The sequence below is a fragment of the Salvelinus alpinus genome, chromosome 16 (assembly GCF_045679555.1).
Source record: "Salvelinus alpinus chromosome 16, SLU_Salpinus.1, whole genome shotgun sequence".
Taxonomy (NCBI): Eukaryota; Metazoa; Chordata; class Actinopteri; order Salmoniformes; family Salmonidae; genus Salvelinus; species Salvelinus alpinus.
Window position 1 is genome coordinate 15,922,022 of NC_092101.1, and position 18,377 is coordinate 15,940,398.

At 43.6% G+C, this 18,377-nt stretch overlaps 1 protein-coding gene across 1 annotated transcript; it reads left to right on the plus strand.

Moving 5' to 3' along the window:
* The first annotated feature begins 646 nt into the window (after window positions 1-646).
* tm6sf2b (transmembrane 6 superfamily member 2b) lies at window positions 647-18,165 on the plus strand. The gene is made up of 11 exons (XM_071345143.1): window positions 647-737; window positions 920-1,057; window positions 3,130-3,233; window positions 12,857-12,954; window positions 13,422-13,525; window positions 13,868-13,950; window positions 14,454-14,578; window positions 14,802-14,903; window positions 15,609-15,701; window positions 16,952-17,071; window positions 17,879-18,165. Exons 2-11 carry the CDS (start codon window positions 978-980, stop codon window positions 18,119-18,121), a joined length of 1,152 nt encoding a protein of 383 aa, XP_071201244.1. The 5' UTR covers window positions 647-737; window positions 920-977; the 3' UTR covers window positions 18,122-18,165.
* Window positions 18,166-18,377: the final 212 nt, after the last annotated feature.

Genomic DNA, 18,377 nt, shown 5'->3' on the forward strand with positions numbered 1-18,377 from the left:
GATAATTGGCAGTGGCACAGTCAATCATTTATTTAACATATGCAAATTCTTGTTACAAAAAACACATAATTTGAATGTGGTTTAATTAGTTACTGCAGTGGGCTAAATCAGGGTCACACAGAGTGTTTCTTGGTAGTCTTAAACAAATTTACTTTGATACAAAAGTATACACCTTCACACACATGGTTACGGTCTTTAAAAAAAGAAGACACCTGTACCATGTCAGAAATAGAGTTGAAATGTATAACATTTTGAGTTTGGATCTCAATATTAAACTTTATATGCATCACAGAAGACTGAAATATAACAAAACAGTTTGACATAGAAACCTGCTTTTTCTGAGTCATTTTTTGGGGGGGGATTAATTATGAAAAATAGATGGCGATTTGGTCATTTGACTGCAGGAAAGGATTTTAATGTGTTCATCTCAAATGAGTTCAAACTAAATAGAGAGTAGGCCTAATGTAGTAGACCTAGTACAATGTATAAACCATAAACCCACACATTTGCTTAACACACGAATGTGACTTAACCACACATGGCTTAACACACATGAATGTGAGTTAAGAGGCACGTGAATTACCCCATCTAATGCGATTTATATAAATCTCTGACGAACCCGAATTGCATAACTTGCCCCAAAAGCTCCTAGTTCATTATTTCCCTGTAAATATGCTGTGTCTGCCCGAGGCCAACCATAATTTCAACAATCCACAGGCCAAAACAGTGGCCAGACGGTAAGAATTGATTGATAACATTTGTATTGAGATTGTCTATTTTGTGAAAGTATTGCGTGGATATGTTTTTGGCAAATGGTTCAATTATTCATGTGATTTTTCTCAAGACACAGGTAGTTATTAGATCACAGCAGATAATTGGTCAAATGGCAGTTGTATTCCACTTTTGTTTTTCTTTACAGTGGTCGGTGCTAGTGATTCTCCAGGGACCTTTTGGCTGTTTCATCTGCACTTGAAGAGATGGAGAGATTAGTTTTCTTGTTCTCTCTGATGGCCCTTGCAGTCCTTCACTGCATGAACACCACTCCAGACTTCCAAGAGTAAGTCAATTATGTCATGTCCTATTGTCTACCTATAGAATTGGGTCATTTAAATGTGTTCATACAGTTATACAAATTTTTTAGGCTAGTAGACTTCAATTAATCAATAGCTTTAAACATTGTTTTGGTTCATTTATGAACAAAATTAAAATGGCTCATGAGATTTGAATCAAAGGTCAGTCTTACCAAATGTGTTTTGGAAACTAAATAAAAATGTTATATTAAGTAAAGTCATATTTTGCAAGTTGTAGTGTATGTGGAACTATGACAGAATATTTTGCCGTCTAGGCCAGTAGAGTCTCTAGATGATTGAGAAGTAATGCATTCGAATTGAGGCTACATATTCAAAGATCCAGTTGAGTGGTGCAAGTATGCTCAATACTCTTTGTTACCGCTTGAGGGCACTAGCAGCTCATATGAATAGGCCCCACTGACATTGTTGAGTTTTACGCATAGATTTCTGACCCATAAATCCTTGACAAATCTTTAGTCATGTGGAAGCAAGTAATACACTGGCATGTGTAAAACCCATGTAATGATTACATTCAGATTATATGGTGATGGATGAAAAATAATTAGTTAAAGGGGAAGTCAAAAAAGGCTTGTGAAATCAGATAGAACATGTAAGGACATGTCTTTGACATCTGAAACAATGACTTTCTCTAACCTCTCTGGATGATGAAACATATATTTTTCCTATTTTCTACATTTTGTCAATCCCCAGTCTACCTGTGTTGTCAGACAATTGGGTTAAGATATGCTCTCTCCAGTGTTTAGTTAAGCAGGCTGCCACAGCAGGCCTAATTACATTAAAGTTCCAGAAGGATAGTGGTGACTGTCTGCACCACTCCTCCCGAGCAATTCTTCCATTCCTCAGCGGACATTTCTAATTTCAAGCAGACTGCCATACCCCTCCGTAGCGGATATCTCTACAACTCGTTCAATGTGGACTTTGGCAATCAATAGGCCTACATGCCGTGAGAGGAGTTTGATAAATTGCTGCTGACATGTGTTCTTCCACTTTGCAAACAAACAGTATTGTGTGCATAAATCTTCCAGCGCTGGTGCATTGAGATGCAGCCAGGAAGCTTCCCTTTGGCTTCACAGCATTTGTTTGGCTTCCGTGTACACATTGTACATTTGAGATGGAAGTCATTTTGTTTACATGGAGATGCCCCATAGCACATTCATCTTTTCTGAACACAGTACCTGTTAACTCTGACTGCCAATCATGGTGATGAGTGGTGATCTTACATGCCCCATCCTTTTGCCTCCTACAGCTAAGACCATGATTGATTGAGTCATTGTGGTGATGACCTCTGTTGTTGCTGGGAAACCATTGGAGATCTACATGAAACATGCTTCTTGTACTAGTGATCTGCCATCCCCATGGTGTTAGGGATCAGCAAGTCAAAGTAGCTCTGTTGAAACAAGACCCAGAGTCTGAAGCATCAAAGCAGGCTTTAGCAGTTGACCTCACAGCTTGGGTCAACACAACAGTTGAAATAGACCTTGTGATGTGGGCTACTAATGGCTAGAGATCAAGCAAGCCGTTTGTCCTCACTGAATGTTGCAAACTTTGACACTATCAGTCCAATGCGGCCCCATGTAGCCGTTGACATTAACACATATTCTCTAATTGTCATAGGCAGCTAGCATCCTGCTGTTCTCCTATCTCCAAGGCTTTAGCGTGATTAGAACCCAAACAGAGCGTGCAGCAATTCCCCCAGTCTCCTTCCCTCCGTGAGCCCCATATGTCTGTCTGTCTGTGTGTATCCTCTATCTATCATGCGGTCTCCCATCTCTGCATCATTTCTCCTGGTGCTCCGGTTGTTGGCATAATTATCGCTCCCTCTGTCTGCCCATTCATCACTGCTCACTAATTTAGCACTGCAGAGCAGACTCACCAACTTAGATGGAAACTAATTAGAAAAGAGAATGAGGCAGAACAGCGGAGGGAGATTGCTCTTTAAAAAGTATAGTGCAGGTAAGTTAAGACTTTGCACTATGAATTTGAAAAATATCATGATTTGTCCGCTAGCTAACAGTGTGTTGTAATTTCTTACCTGCAGGCCTGTTGTGATACTGCAGATTGGTATTGCAGTGTTGGTGGTGGTATGGTTCTTCTATTTCCTTATCACCCGACGCAACCCGCCCAAAGACACCCTTTTCTATGGTATGGTATTAATCATTCTTTCAAGATGATGGCAGATCAAAGGGAAATTAGCAGTTTTATTTGGGTGAAAACTAGTTTAACATTGATGATTTTATTTCCATTACAAAGCACCAATACCTTTAAACAGATCCCCTCTGTGTTACATAGTTAAGAAAGAGCATGAATGACCACTACATACATAAGGCCAACCCCATTGAACAGACTTCCAGAACGTTCTTATCGTCGTGAATTGTTTTCATTGTTTCATTCATTTATACACAAAGCTGCTTATACTGATCAGGATCAGCGTAAAGCTGGAACCCAGACTGACAGACTTGTTAGGCTTGTTCTTACAGCACCACAGTTGTAGGAGAGCTGGAAAGACCTGGACCATGAGCCTAAGGGCATGTGAACTCACATGCCGTGCATACACACAGTAGATAGCTTACTACTTACTGAACTTACTGATCGTGGATGACTGTCCCATATGGGATGCAGGGCAGTAATGTTGATGCATCATTACCAAATAAGAAGACCAAAAACAACATACATATATGTATATACATACACACACACACATACATATACATATATATATAGCAGAAAGCACCAGTGACTCGGTCTCTATAAAAGAGTAGTCAGTTGAAGCAGATGCTAAACTACAGGACTGTTTTGCTAGCACAGACTGGAATATGTTCCGGGACTCTTCCGATGGCATTGAGGACTACACCACATCAGTCACTGGCTTTATCAATAAGTGCATCAAGGACGTCGTCCCCATAGTGACTGTATGTACATACCCCAACCAGAAGCCAAGGATTACAGGCAACATTCGCACTGAGCTAAAGAGTAGAGCTGCCGCTTTCAAGGTGCAGGACTCTAACCCGGAAGCTTATAAGAAATCCCGCTATGCCCTCCGACGAACCATCAAACAGGCAAATCGTCAATACAGGACTAGGATTGAATCATACTACACCGGCTCCGACGCTCGTCGGATGTGGCATGGCTTGCAAGCTATTACAGACTACAAAGGGAAGCGCAGCCGAGAGCTGCCCAGTGACATGAGCCTACCAGACGAGCTAAATAACTTCTATGCTCGCTTCGAGGCAAGTCACACTGAAACATGCATGAGAGCACCAACTGTTCTGGATGACTGTGTGATCATGCTCTCTGCAGCCGACGAAAGTAAGCCCTTTAAACATGTCAACATTCACAAGGCCGCTGGGCCCGACGGATTACCAGGAAGTGTACTCCGAGCATGCGCTGACCAACTGGCAAGTGTCTTCACTGACATTTTCAACCTCTCCCTGTCGGAGTTTGTAATACCAACATGTTTCAAGCACACCACCATAGTCTCTGTACCCAAGAGCACTAAGCTAACCTGCCTAAATGACTACCGACCTGTAGCACTCACGTCTGTAGCCATGAAATGCTTTGAAAGGCTGGTCATGGCTCATATCAACATCATTATCCCAGAAGCCCTAGACCAGTGGTCAACAACCTTTTCTGAGTCAAGATCACTTTCTGAGTCAAAATGCATGCCGAGATCTACCACTCTGATTTTTATTAACATGACTTAAAAAATGTAAGCCTATGCAAAATTAACAAATTAAAAACAGTACTGTAGCAATGAAGTTTGTGTAGTAAGCTATAGGCCCAATACATTATCACCGCATACTGGCTTTGCATGAATTTACCTGCCAATGCATTGTTGTTCAGAATTTAAAAAAAAATTATATTTCAAAATTTGAGGTTGGTTATATTTGTATTTATTATGGTTCCCCATTAACTGCTGCCAAAGCAGCAGCTACTCTTCCTGGGGTCAGGCAAAATGAAGGCAGTTTATACAATTTTAAAACATTACAATACATTCACAGATTTAACAACACACTGTATGATCACAGCTGAGTGAGCATACATTTAAATCATTAGCTATTTATTTTACTTGGCTGATGGTGCCTGCATCTGATGGTCAGTCTCAGCGGAGGGAGAGAGAAGCAGACTACGGGTCCGTCTCTCAACATTCCTCCACTGACACTGACCAAAAAGGGACACCATCTTCCAGCTGATGGCGATTCTCGAGTCGCACCGCATTATTTCTGCCTCATGCACAAATTCATGTTACTCCTATCTACAGAGAATGTGAAATATTCCTTGATATTAAAAATTACCCAAGCCGCTAATAATAACAACGCAAGCCTATAGATACACTTTCCTACTCATTCATTACTGCTGTTGTAGCGCTGAGTGAAAATAGGAGGAACGCGCATTTTATGGCTTATAAAAGTGTTGACAGTGCTGAGTAAGAACTTAAACATGAACTCACTCACAAAAACAGCAGCTATTTGCTATATTCGTTGACAGTCTCTCTCTAGTCATGGTTTTAAACGTTTTGAAATCTCAATATCAATTTTGCCGCAGCTTTCTTTCTTGCCTGCTACGTTACTGCAGACTCGGTCATCTGAGCAATCTGATTGGCCAGCGATAGCATAGTGCACTTGATTTCCTCTCCAGGCCCACCGGGAAGGCAGAGTTTGTACCTTCAGACACATGAAATGGCAACAGTTTGCCGGGGCAGCTGAATTGGCTGCAGCTACCACCAACAGCCCGAGACTAATAAAAAAAAAATAGAAACACAAGGCGTTATCGTTGTGTTTTTGACAGAAATGTTTGGTGATCAACTAGAAATGCCTTGGAGATCGACAAGTCGATTGCGATCGACCGGTTGGTGACCACTGCCCTAGACCCACTCCAATTTGCATTCTGCACCAACAGATCCACAGATGATGCAGTCTCTATTGCACTCCACACTGTCCTTTCCCACCTGGACAAAAGGAACACCTATGTAAGAATGCTATTCATTGACTACAGCTCAACGTTCAACACCATAGTGCCCTCAAAGCTCATCACTAAGCTAAGGACCCTGGGACTAAACAGCTCCCTCTGCAACTGGATCCAAGACTTCCTGACGGGCTGCCCCCAGGTGGTAAGGGTAGGTAACAACACATCCGCCACGCTGATCCTCAACACGGGGGCCCCTCAGGGGTGCATGCTCAGTCTCCTCCTGTACTCCCTGTTCCCTCATGACTGCACGGCCAGGCACAACTCCAACACCATCATTAAGTTTGCTGATGACACAACAGTGGTAGGCCTGATCATGACAAGGATGAGACAGCCTATAGGGAGGAGGTCAGAGACCTGACCATGTGGTGCAAGGACAACAACCTCTCCCTCAACGTGATCAAGACTAAGGAGATGATTGTGGACTACAGTAAAAAGAGGACCGAGCACGCCCCCATTCTCATTGACAGGGCTGTAGTGGAGCAGGTTGAGAGCTTCAAGTTCCTTGGCGTCCACATCAACAACAACCTAACATGGTCCAAACACACAAAGACAGTTGTGAAGAGGGCACGACAAAACCTATTCGCCCTCAGGAGACTGAAAAGATTTGGCATGGGTCCTCAGATCCTCAAAAGAGTTTTACAGCTGCACCATTGAGAGCATCCTGACGGGTTGCATCACTGCCTGGTATGGCAACTGCTCGGCCTCCGACCGCAAGGCACTACAGAGGGTAGTGCGTACAGTCCAGTACATCACTGGGCCAAGCTTCCTGCCATCCAGGACCTCTATACCAGGCGGTGTCAGAGGAAGGCCCTAAAAATCCTCCAAGATTCCAGCCACCCTAGTCATAGACTGTTTTCTCTGCTACCGCACGGCAAGCGGTACCGGAGCGCCAAGTCTAGGTCCAAAAGGCTTCTAAACAGCTTCTACCCCCAAGCCATAAGACTTCTGAACAGCTAATCAAATGGCTACCCAGACTATTTGCACTGCTGCAACTCTCTGTTATTATCTATGCATAGCCACTTTGACAACCCTACCTGCATGTACACAATTGTCTCAATACCTCGACACCGGTGCCCCCGCACATTGACACATTGACCTGTACCGGTACCCCCTGTATATAACCGCTATTGTTATTTACTGCTGCTCTTTAATTGTTTGTTTTTCTTATCTCTTACTTTTCTTACTTTTAGATTTTTGGGGTATTTTCTTAACTGCATCGTTGGTTAAGGGCTTGTAAGTAAGCATTTCACTGTAAGGTCTACACCTGTTGTATTCGGCGCATGTGACGAATAAAATTTGATTTGACTTGAGATTGATACATTAGCTTCCGGGCTGGCATTATAAGGGATGTCATGTCAGTCATCTATATCCTGCAATAGGTTCATTCCTAACCACCTGTTACCAGAGGGCACCCTGCTGGCCACGTTTGATGTGGAGAGCTTGTACACAAACGTCCCACACACTCGAGGCTTGTACGCGTTGCAACACTTCCTCCAGCGGAGAGACTCTACCCTTGCTCCATCAAATGATTGCATCTTACAACATACTGAACTGGTATTATCCAATAACTACTTCGTCTTTGAGTCAGACTTTTTCCTTCAAATTCGGGGGGTGTAGCCACGGACTCCCCCTTTCCCCCCAACTATGCAAACCTGTATGTGGGACAATTTGAGGAAGCACTCCTTTACAAAACAGAGACACACCCCCTACTTTCTAAAATCCTCCTATGGAAGAGATACATAGATGATGTCTTTGTGCTCTGGGAAGGAAGTCAGCAGAAACTAAATTAATTCCAAACTCTGCTAAAGAAGAGCTCTGAATACCTTAAATTCACCATGCAGACTGATGAGAGAAAAATAAACTACCTGGACTTATGGATCATCAAAGAGAATGATGCATTAGACACAGACTTATACACAAAGCCGCCCACAGACCACACTACCTTGCTATGCGCGGATAGTATGCATCCCCTTCCCCTCAAGAATGGTCTACCATATAGCCAGCTATGCAGGGTTAAACGAATCTGTGGCCACCAGACAGATTTTCACAGCAATGCTAAAAGAATGACAGATAAATTCAAAATGAGAGGCTACAAGGACAAACCTCTTGATGCTGCAATGATGACAATCTCTCAAAAACCAAGAGAGGAATTACTAAAAACTCAACCAAAGAAGAAAAACAACGCAACCATCTTTTGCACTAAGTGCACCACGGGTTCGGAGAGAAAATGAAAGCAATCCTGAAAAAGCACTGGCATTTTCTGCAGTCAGACAAAAAAATTGCACACCTCTTCAAGGAACCCCCACTGGTGGTCTATAAGCGTGGTCGCAATATTGGAGATAGCTTGGTGAGATCTGACATGCCCCCTGAGCCCACTCAGACACTCTTGGAGACAGCTTGGTGAGATCTGACATGCCCCCTGAGCCCACTCAGACACTCTTGGAGACAGCTTGGTGAGATCTGACCTGCCCCCTGAGCCCACTCAGACACTCTTGGAGACAGCTTGGTGAGATCTGACCTGCCCCCTGAGCCCACTCAGACACTCTTGGAGACAGCTTGGTGAGATCTGACATGCCCCCTGAGCCCACTCAGACACTCTTGGAGACAGCTTGGTGAGATCTGACATGCCCCCTGAGCCCACTCAGACACTCTTGGAGACAGCTTGGTGAGATCTGACCTGCCCCCTGAGCCACTCAGACACTCTTGGAGACAGCTTGGTGAGATCTGACATGCCCCCTGAGCCCACTCAGACACTCTTGGAGACAGCTTGGTGAGATCTGACCTGCCCCCTGAGCCACTCAGACACTCTTGGAGACAGCTTGGTGAGATCTGACCTGCCCCCTGAGCCACTCAGACACTCTTGGAGACAGCTTGGTGAGATCTGACCTGCCCCCTGAGCCACTCAGACACTCTTGGAGACAGCTTGGTGAGATCTGACCTGCCCCCTGAGCCACTCAGACACTCTTGGAGACAGCTTGGTGAGATCTGACCTGCCCCCTGAGCCACTCAGACACTCTTGGAGACAGCTTGGTGAGATCTGACCTGCCCCCTGAGCCACTCAGACACTCTTGGAGACAGCTTGGTGAGATCTGACATGCCCCCTGAGCCACTCAGACACTCTTGGAGACAGCTTGGTGAGATCTGACCTGCCCCCTGAGCCACTCAGACACTCTTGGAGACAGCTTGGTGAGATCTGACCTGCCCCCTGAGCCACTCAGACACTCTTGGAGACAGCTTGGTGAGATCTGACATGCCCCCTGAGCCACTCAGACACTCTTGGAGACAGCTTGGTGAGATCTGACATGCCCCCTGAGCCACTCAGACACTCTTGGAGACAGCTTGGTGAGATCTGACATGCCCCCTGAGCCCACTCAGACACTCTTGGAGACAGCTTGGTGAGATCTGACCTGCCCCCTGAGCCACTCAGACACTCTTGGAGACAGCTTGGTGAGATCTGACCTGCCCCCTGAGCCACTCAGACACTCTTGGAGACAGCTTGGTGAGATCTGACATGCCCCCTGAGCCACTCAGACACTCTTGGAGACAGCTTGGTGAGATCTGACATGCCCCCTGAGCCCACTCAGACACTCTTGGAGACAGCTTGGTGAGATCTGACCTGCCCCCTGAGCCACTCAGACACTCTTGGAGATAGCTTGGTGAGATCTGACCTGCCCTCTGAGCCCACTCAGACACTCTTGGAGACAGCTTGGTGAGATCTGACCTGCCCCCTGAGCCACTCAGACACTCTTGGAGACAGCTTGGTGAGATCTGACCTGCCCCCTGAGCCACTCAGACACTCTAGACACCCATTCCAAATGGGAACTACAAATGTGGTTCATGTGCACAGTGTAATAGCACTATAAAAACATCCTTCTTCAGACACCCACATACAGATCGAAAAATCCCTGTTAGGGGTATCATCTCATGCAAGACCAAGGGAGTAATCTATCTCATCACCTGTTCATGTGGAAAAGCCTACAAAGGGAGGCTTACTGGATATCCTATCTAAGAACATTGACCCCTAGTGGTCTGAATATTGACTTTGATCTCAGGCCGTTCTTATGAACAATTCTTTGTTTTATGAACAAGTCTTATAAATTGATATATTCTTTCTACAGCTTATTATCGTACACCTAATATGTTCCCCCTGTTGATGATGCTTACTATGCATTAAGGTTGAACCAAAAGATTACATATAACAAATATGAAATTAAATACGAAACAATTAAATATGTGAAATTGAATGAAACAATAATATATGTTGATGCTAATATTATGTACAATATTCAATTATGTTTCCATATGATAACAATAGCCTATTATATTTAATATGCCATACACTATTGTTTTTTTGTTACATTTAACCAAATTCATTCTAATTAACTTAATCATTATGACACACACCTCACTATTGTCATTGGTTGCATTAATTGCACTGTTTGTCTACATAATCTGGTTCAATTATTTATGACATTACCCTGAAGAAGGCACAGTGATACTGAAATGTTGGTAAATACCCAATAAATTACTGGGAGGTAATATATATGGAGTGTGCGACTCTCTTTTGATAGTTAATAGTCACATATATCCTGCCATAGGCTTACACACAGGTGGTTAGGAATGAGCCTATCTCCCAGATGCCCTGTGGCTATGCCATGACGTTGTGCCTCATCAGGTGATTCTGAGGAAGGAGAAACAGCCCAGAGCTGAGAATGGCTTCCTGCTGTGATAGAGAAGGATAATCCTCCTATCTTACCTGTTACCTTAGATAAACCAGACCCTCCAGAGGATTAGAAGGCCACAGGTACCTGGAGAGAGACAGAGTGTGTGTGTCTCTATCGGTGTGTTTATCAGGAGACAGCAACAGCAACGTCAGGGAGATAGTGAGGGATGCAGGATGGCTGTCTGAGCCGTTACACACAGGTGCCGTTACAAGGACATTTGATGATGTACGGGACAGCCACGCCTTGTATTAAAGTTAATACATGGATTGGGCACCCTATTCCATTTCAAGAAAACATGAGTTCACAGAACTCTATACACACTGGGTATCAAATATTCACCACCTTGGATTTCTTCTAATTTTATTGTGTTACAAAGTGGGATTAGAATTGATTTATTGTCATTTTTTTGTCCACGTGGAAGATTTTTTATTGATTTTTTATATCAAGATTAATGAAAAATAAAACCCTAATATACCTTGATCAGATAAGTATTAATCTCCCTGATACATGTTAGAATCACCTTTGGCAGCGATTACAGCTGTGAGTCCTTCTGGGTAAGTCTCTAAGTGCAGTATTTGTCCATTATTCTTTTCAAAATTGTTCAAGCTCTGTTGAGGTGTTGTTAACCGTAGCTAAACAGCAATTATCAAGTCTTGCCATAGATTTTCAAGCAGATTTAAGTCAAAACTGTAACTTGGCCATTCAGGAACACTCACTGTCTTCTTGGTACGCAAATTTAGTGTAGATTTGGCCTTGTGTTGAAGGTTATTGTCCTGCTGAAAGGTGAATTCCTCTCCCAGTGTCTGGTGTAAAGCCGACTGAAGCAGGTTTTCCTTTAGGATTTTGCCTGTGCTTAGCTCTATCCAGTTTATTTTTATCCTGGAAAAGCTCCCCAGTCTTTCCTGATGTCAAGCATACCTTGAGGACATTATTACTGATGAATGTGTTTGTTTTTTATCACTGTGTTTTTCTTATTTTTATTTTGATGAGTGTATTTTCTGTAATTTCTGTAAATCAGGGCTTATTTGGAAAAGAGACCTTGGTGTCAGTATGATTTCCTGATGAAATAAAGGTTAAATAAAATACTCATACCATGATGCAGCCACCACCACCACCATACTCATACCATGATGCAGCCACCACCATGCTTCGTCATTTCAACGTCTATTTTTGGTTTACGTTTGGTTGTCATATAACGTGAATTCAATGTGAAATCAACAAAAAAAATGGTAGCAATGGCTACTGGCTGACTGTGGGCAGTTCCTAAAGAGTGTGGATATTGAGGTGGAGAACCACTATGTGTATTAGCTTCACATTACCAACCACTTAGGCAAGGACAGAAGCCCAGTTCATCTCCAGTCCTCTTGATCCCCTGCCACTCATGTGTTTCCCAGACCCATATGGGGTTCCAGCCAGGCTCTGACTTGGAGAGATGAGAAGTGCCCTCTCAGCGCCGCTCTGCTCTTAACCCGAGGAAAACTCAACCCACAGCTCCCAATATAAATCTCCCTTCACCCAGCCTACAGCTATAGCAGTATCACCCTCCATAGCCCAGGAAATCAATAACTGGTTGGTTGGAGGGAAATATTTTAAACACAGAGAAAAATCCAGTCTTGTTCAATGCATCTTTATAGGCAATAATAGGGTTCTGACAGTTTTATTAAGAGTTTCAAAGAGGCAGACAAAGCAGATTGGGTAATAAAGATTGGAGGAAAGAGATTTCTCTTTATCATAATGAGAATAATGAGAATTGTTCCTACAGCAGAGCTGCTTGAAATCTAGCTTCTACAGATTTCTACTGAGCTGAATTCTGCAACGAATTGAATGAGGGCCTTTCTTACAGAGCTGAAAAAGGCTCAAAAATACAATCGGTGTATGCTAATCGCACCAAAGAAAGTTGAACAGAACAACAGCCACACATTAATCCAAGTAATTTTCTGTTGTGTAATTGAGGCACTTACGTGAAATTTCCCCTGTGACGTGTATTCTATAGTACTGTATTGCCTCCTGCTTATTATTGTCCACTTTCACAATATCAGTCTGCCACAGTACTGAATGTTTGCATTGTCTTTACAGTGTTTGCTGAGTTTTCCTTCACTTGTGTGATTGACCTTGTGAGTGCTATGGAACATGATGGTTTTATTTCGGGGTTTATGGAATTCTACCAGAAAACGGTTAGTCTCTAGATTCTCCATCTCATGACTTAACATCATGCTAGGTCAAATGGAACACTAGTCACTTTAATAATGCCACAATAAGAATGTTTACATATCTCACATTACTTATCTCATATGTATATACTGAATACTGTATACTACACTATCTATTCTTTACTATCTATTGCATCTTAGCCGCTCTGTCACTGCTCATCCATATATTTTATATTTATATATTCTTATCCCATTCCTTTACTAGATTGTGTGTATTATATTTTTGTGAAATTGTTAGATATTACAGGTTAGATACTGCTGCACTGTCAGATCTAGAAGCATAAGCATTTCGCTACACTCACAATAGCATCTGCTAACCATGTGTATGTGACGAATAAAATTTGATTTGCTAATAATATATATTTCTTTACTTTAGAATCTGTCTGTTGTTTCAACAGTTTTAGGTTAACGGTTGTATTTGTGTGTTGCAGGGAGAGCCCTATCTGGGTACAGCCTATGCCATCATGATGTGCTACTGGGATGGAATAGTGCATTTCATCATGTACCTCATGATGATACAGCGCTTATGGAACAGGTGTTTGTTGTTCGCTGTGTCACCTTGGTCTTCTAAGGATGATCTACACACTGCACATATACTAGGATTCTGAAACACTCCATTCATTCCTGTACCAATAACTGGACCAATGAAGCAAGAATTGTATTGTATTGTACCTTATAGTCCCCTTCACCAGGAGAGCCGAGACTTCGTACCTCAGAATCGGCCCCAAGCAAGATCCTAGTGTGACCACATTTACGTCCACACATCATCTCATCGTCTCACTGCTGGGTCATTGATTTGAAGCTTTGTAAGACATGGTGTCACTAGTTTTCAGTGATGGGAGCGACATCTTTTGACCATTTTCTTTCCGTCTCTCAGCAAGTCTTACCGCACCCTGGGTCTCTTCTGGGCAGGATCGTTGTTTGCCAACATGAGTGTCTTTGTGACAGGAATTGTTGTAGGTGAGTCTCTCCTTCCCCCCTCCTGTATCCCACAATGGCAGGGTTAATCAACGGTACATCTGTACAGCCTTGTAGAATCAGTGTCATAGTGTAGGCTGCCAACGTAACACATGTGCTTTCCTTTAGAATTTACAGAACAAAGCTAAACTAGGCTCAAGGCATCTGTTCTCTGAGGTTTAAACAGCATAGGGAAGTATTAGAGGATCAAACTAAACTGTGGCTGTGTTCACATCATTTTGAATTTTAGTTGTATATTTGTTCAATGATGCCCTAAAGAGGATTTATTTAGAATATCATTGGAGTTAATTACAAGGTTAGTATAATAAGAAAATAGGCTCAAAGTTATGGTAATGTGGCCTCACCTATTTTTCATGTAAACCTCATGGAAATGTGTCAACTTTAACACGGTTAAAATTAGACTGCTCTACTCTACTTCAGATGTACCCAGTTCCTCCTCATAGTTCTAGGGGATGAAATGCTCTCTATGTTTCCCTCTCTGGCAGGTAAATTTGGATCAGATATCCGTCCCGCCTTCTGGCTCAACATGCCCTTCCTAATGCTTCCAATATGGGGTGCGATCAAGCTGTTCAACCAGCCCAAGAATGGGCCAACCCTCGGTGGATACAGGGTATGATGGAGCAGGGCACAGCTGATTGGCCTGGTGGAATGCGTAGGGCCTGGAGTTTTCCCTGACCGTGTGACCTGACCAGACAAACTAGGACTCAAAAATAGGGCCTTAGTTATGATATATTACTACAAAATCCTTGCTGAAGTGTGTATTTATTACTATGTTATAGTGCATCTGAACTGTCTAAAGAAGCTTCTCCTCCCCTGGTGTTGGTGTCTCCTAGGCCCACTATGATCAGAGTTTTAATCTCATCTGGCGCCCTACAGACCTTCTCCTGGTGCTGCTGCTACTGGGGGCCATGGCCTTCACTCTCTTCAGGGGCTTGGTGAGCCAGCAGGGCCTGAATACACGCTTAGAAATGAAAACTCAAAAATATTGGAAATAAAATGAAACACCCGACATAAAGTCTTATTATATTAGGATTGGTTCAGCCCACCAATTTTAGCACAGCCAAAAGAGTCAATGCATATTGAGTTGATTCCCTCGTCCTAGCTGTCTTTGTACAGCAGTCAAGGATTTGTTTATGATGCATAGATTATGTGCAACACCTGCTGCGCTGGTTCAATCATGTGATATGGGTGGTCTCATCTGACACTTCCCTGGCAAATAGAACATTCAAGATGTCTGATTTGTGGAAATATGCACATACTTATTTAACTTGCATAGTTTTTTACTGTGATTTTCATCCAGTGCCTCCGCGATGCGTCGTGCCTAAGAACTGCCCTTAGCCGTGGTATATTGGCCATATACCACACCTCCTTGTGCCTTATTGCTTAAATAAACCATGTCTGGTCCATGGGGGACGTGAAAGTGAACAAGTAGGTACTTGATGAAAATCATAGTAAAAATACATGTTTGTATTACCCGGGGTATACAGTTTGATTTACCACGGCTGTCAGCCAATCAGCATTCAGGGCTCGAACCACCAGTTTATAAATTACAATAACTGATCCTACAGACAAGTAGTTTATACAGTGCTCTTGTCAAGAAGATGATCATGTTGTAACCTTCCTCCTATGTGTGCATTCAGGTAGCTCTTGACTCCCCTCTAGAGGCCTGTACCATCTACCTCCGCCAGTACGAGCCCTATCTGAAGGACCCGGTGGGCTACCCCAAGGTTATGGTGGGTACTTTAAGAGACAGAGCATGCCTCTCTGCAGTGCCAGTGGCATTCCTTAATAGTCTCTAACCCACTTTGTTTTAAATAACAACTCCATTCAGAAATCACTTGGAGCTGCCTTGAAGCCTGCCCTATCTCTCTCCTCTCTAGCTGTGTATCTCACAGAAGAGATCACAGAGCCATTTTTCATCATTATGCCACAATGAGAGGGGTGAGAGGCCAGGCTGGTTCATTCTCTCTCATTTGTTAGGCAAGAGAATGTGGTTGTGTCTGGTCCGGTCTCAACGCCTGGGCTTTCTCCGTCTGCTGGGGGATGTTTATTTGGTTTTGTTAGGGTTCTTAGCCGAGTCAATAGGTTATCCAAAGACCTTGTTGTGGCTCCAGTCCAGGCACAATTGCGAAGCATCGATCAGGCAGGGAACTGCATGCTGAGAACTTGATAAGATAATCCTCCTTCCCCTGAGCCCCCCCATCAGCAACACACCAGGTGGGAGGGGTGTGTGTGTGTGTGTGTGTGTGTGTGTGTGTGTGTGTGTGTGTGTGTGTGTGTGTGCTTGCATGTTGGCGTGCTCAAGGTAGCATGTGTGTGTAAATCCCTGTGTGTGTCAAAGCATGTGCGTGTGTTGAGTGTGCGTGTATGTGTGTGTTGAGTGTGTGTGTATGTGTGTGGAGTGTTGCGCTGATCTTACACTGACCGACCTTTTTAATCATTGATGGTGATAAACGACGGCATACAGATGACCGGGGCGCGGAAAACAAAGACACTCCTCCAAGGACTGAAGGGCAACGTGTGATTGGTTCTCAGCCTCTGGGCTCAATTCATTAGGATTCATCAGGACCACAGCTCTAGAACAAAAGCCACTGTTCAAAGGCATAATTTGATGCCATTACTTTAACAGCTACCTGACTTTCATGCTCCAAATATTCTGCAAGTGCTTGTGAGTGTCGATGTAATGACCTCTGTATCTGGACAATACAATTTGGACCTGAGTGTGCAGTGTGAAAGCACTTCAAATGTGTGTGTTTGTGTACGTGCATGCGTGAGAGTGTGTTGTCTACGCAGCCAGCACGCAGCAGCGTTCTCTGTATTCTGTGTGAGTACTTGGACTGCTGTAAGGTGTCAGCGCCCTAGAGAGGATGAAGATGTACTGTATTAATTGACCATTGGAGTGTCAGAGTTGTGTGTTAGGGAGGGTCGGCTGAAGTCACCACTGTGATGTAATCCTTTGATGTTACACATTTACATTTTTTAGATGTTGCACTTCCTGTTCTACATGCTGCCTATGCTGGGTGCCTTCATCTACGGACTCGTAGTGCCTGGCTGCACCTGGATGCCTGACTGGACTGTATTCGTTGCTGGAGGCGTTGCCCAGGTAAGATATGGGGGGACATATTTCTGTTATTATTTGTTAATAGCATAGACTACAGCTCCCAGAATGTAATGTGCTCTACGTACAGAGCTTCTACATACTGCTATTACTAGTCATACTAGTGATGACTTGAACAGATGAAGAGGTTGAATCACTTTGCAGTGACTGGGGCCCTGAAAGTTCAAACTGTAGACATTACGCTTGGAGTTAGTGACAATATAGCTCCCAGTGCTACTTCTCATTGAAATATATTATAGCCAACCTTAATAAGACCTCTTCATGGAGTCCGTGTTCACAATAATAACCAATCAGCCCCATCCTGCAGAGGCCTGCTTCCTGTAATCAAGTTCCTTTCCATACGGGACTAATGGAGGCAAACATCAAACAAGAGACAGTGATCAAAGGCCAGTCCTGTATAGACTTATCTGCAGCCCCTACTATCCCTCCCAACACAAGGGAAAGCCTGCCTCAGAGATTCAGCTATTCTAATAAAAATAATCCTGTGAAACGGAGCTGGGATTGCTGCATCTTCTGCTCAGAGCAGTGCACCAGAGTCTTCTCTCTGAGGTCGGCTGTTATACTGCACATCGCTGGCTGTAGATACTAATGACTGTTGCAGAGGCTCAAAGTGAAGCAACATATTAGGTTTAAAACTATTCAGTCAAGGCCTTTGTGGGGGGAAAAACAACTACCGGTAACCCTAAAAACGTGAAAATCAAATGACCGGTCAGCTGTGAATATACTGTACAAGTTGCCCTCCTGTTTGGAATAACCCTAAACTTTACCTACTCCTTCCTCTCTCCTTCACAGTGTCAGTGGGCCCACATTGGGGCATCCCTCCACCCACGTACAGTGGCCCCATTCCGGATCCCAGATGAGGCCTTCCTGGCTGTCCTGGCAGCCAACCTGCTGTACGCTGTGATCCCCTCACTCATCGCCATGCGCTGCACCAGTAACACAAACTTCTTCTTGACTGTCACTAAACTTCCTGGGATGGAGGGGATGCCCTGGGTTCCTGATGCTGACACCCTTGTCGAGAAGAAACACAATTAAAGTTTACATACTAATAAAGTTACCAATAAAGATATTCAAATAAGTTTACAGAATTGACTTCTAATCTATAAATGTGTTTCTGTATTAGTTTATGTAACAAGTCCCATAGGGGAAGCAGAGGAGCAAGTAAGTAGATAAGTGTATCATACAAGTGTCACGGCTGTCTAATTCCTCCTCCTCGGAAGAGGAGAGGCGAGAAGGATCAGACCAATACGCGGAGTGGTTAGTGTCCATAATTTATTAGCATCGAACTGAA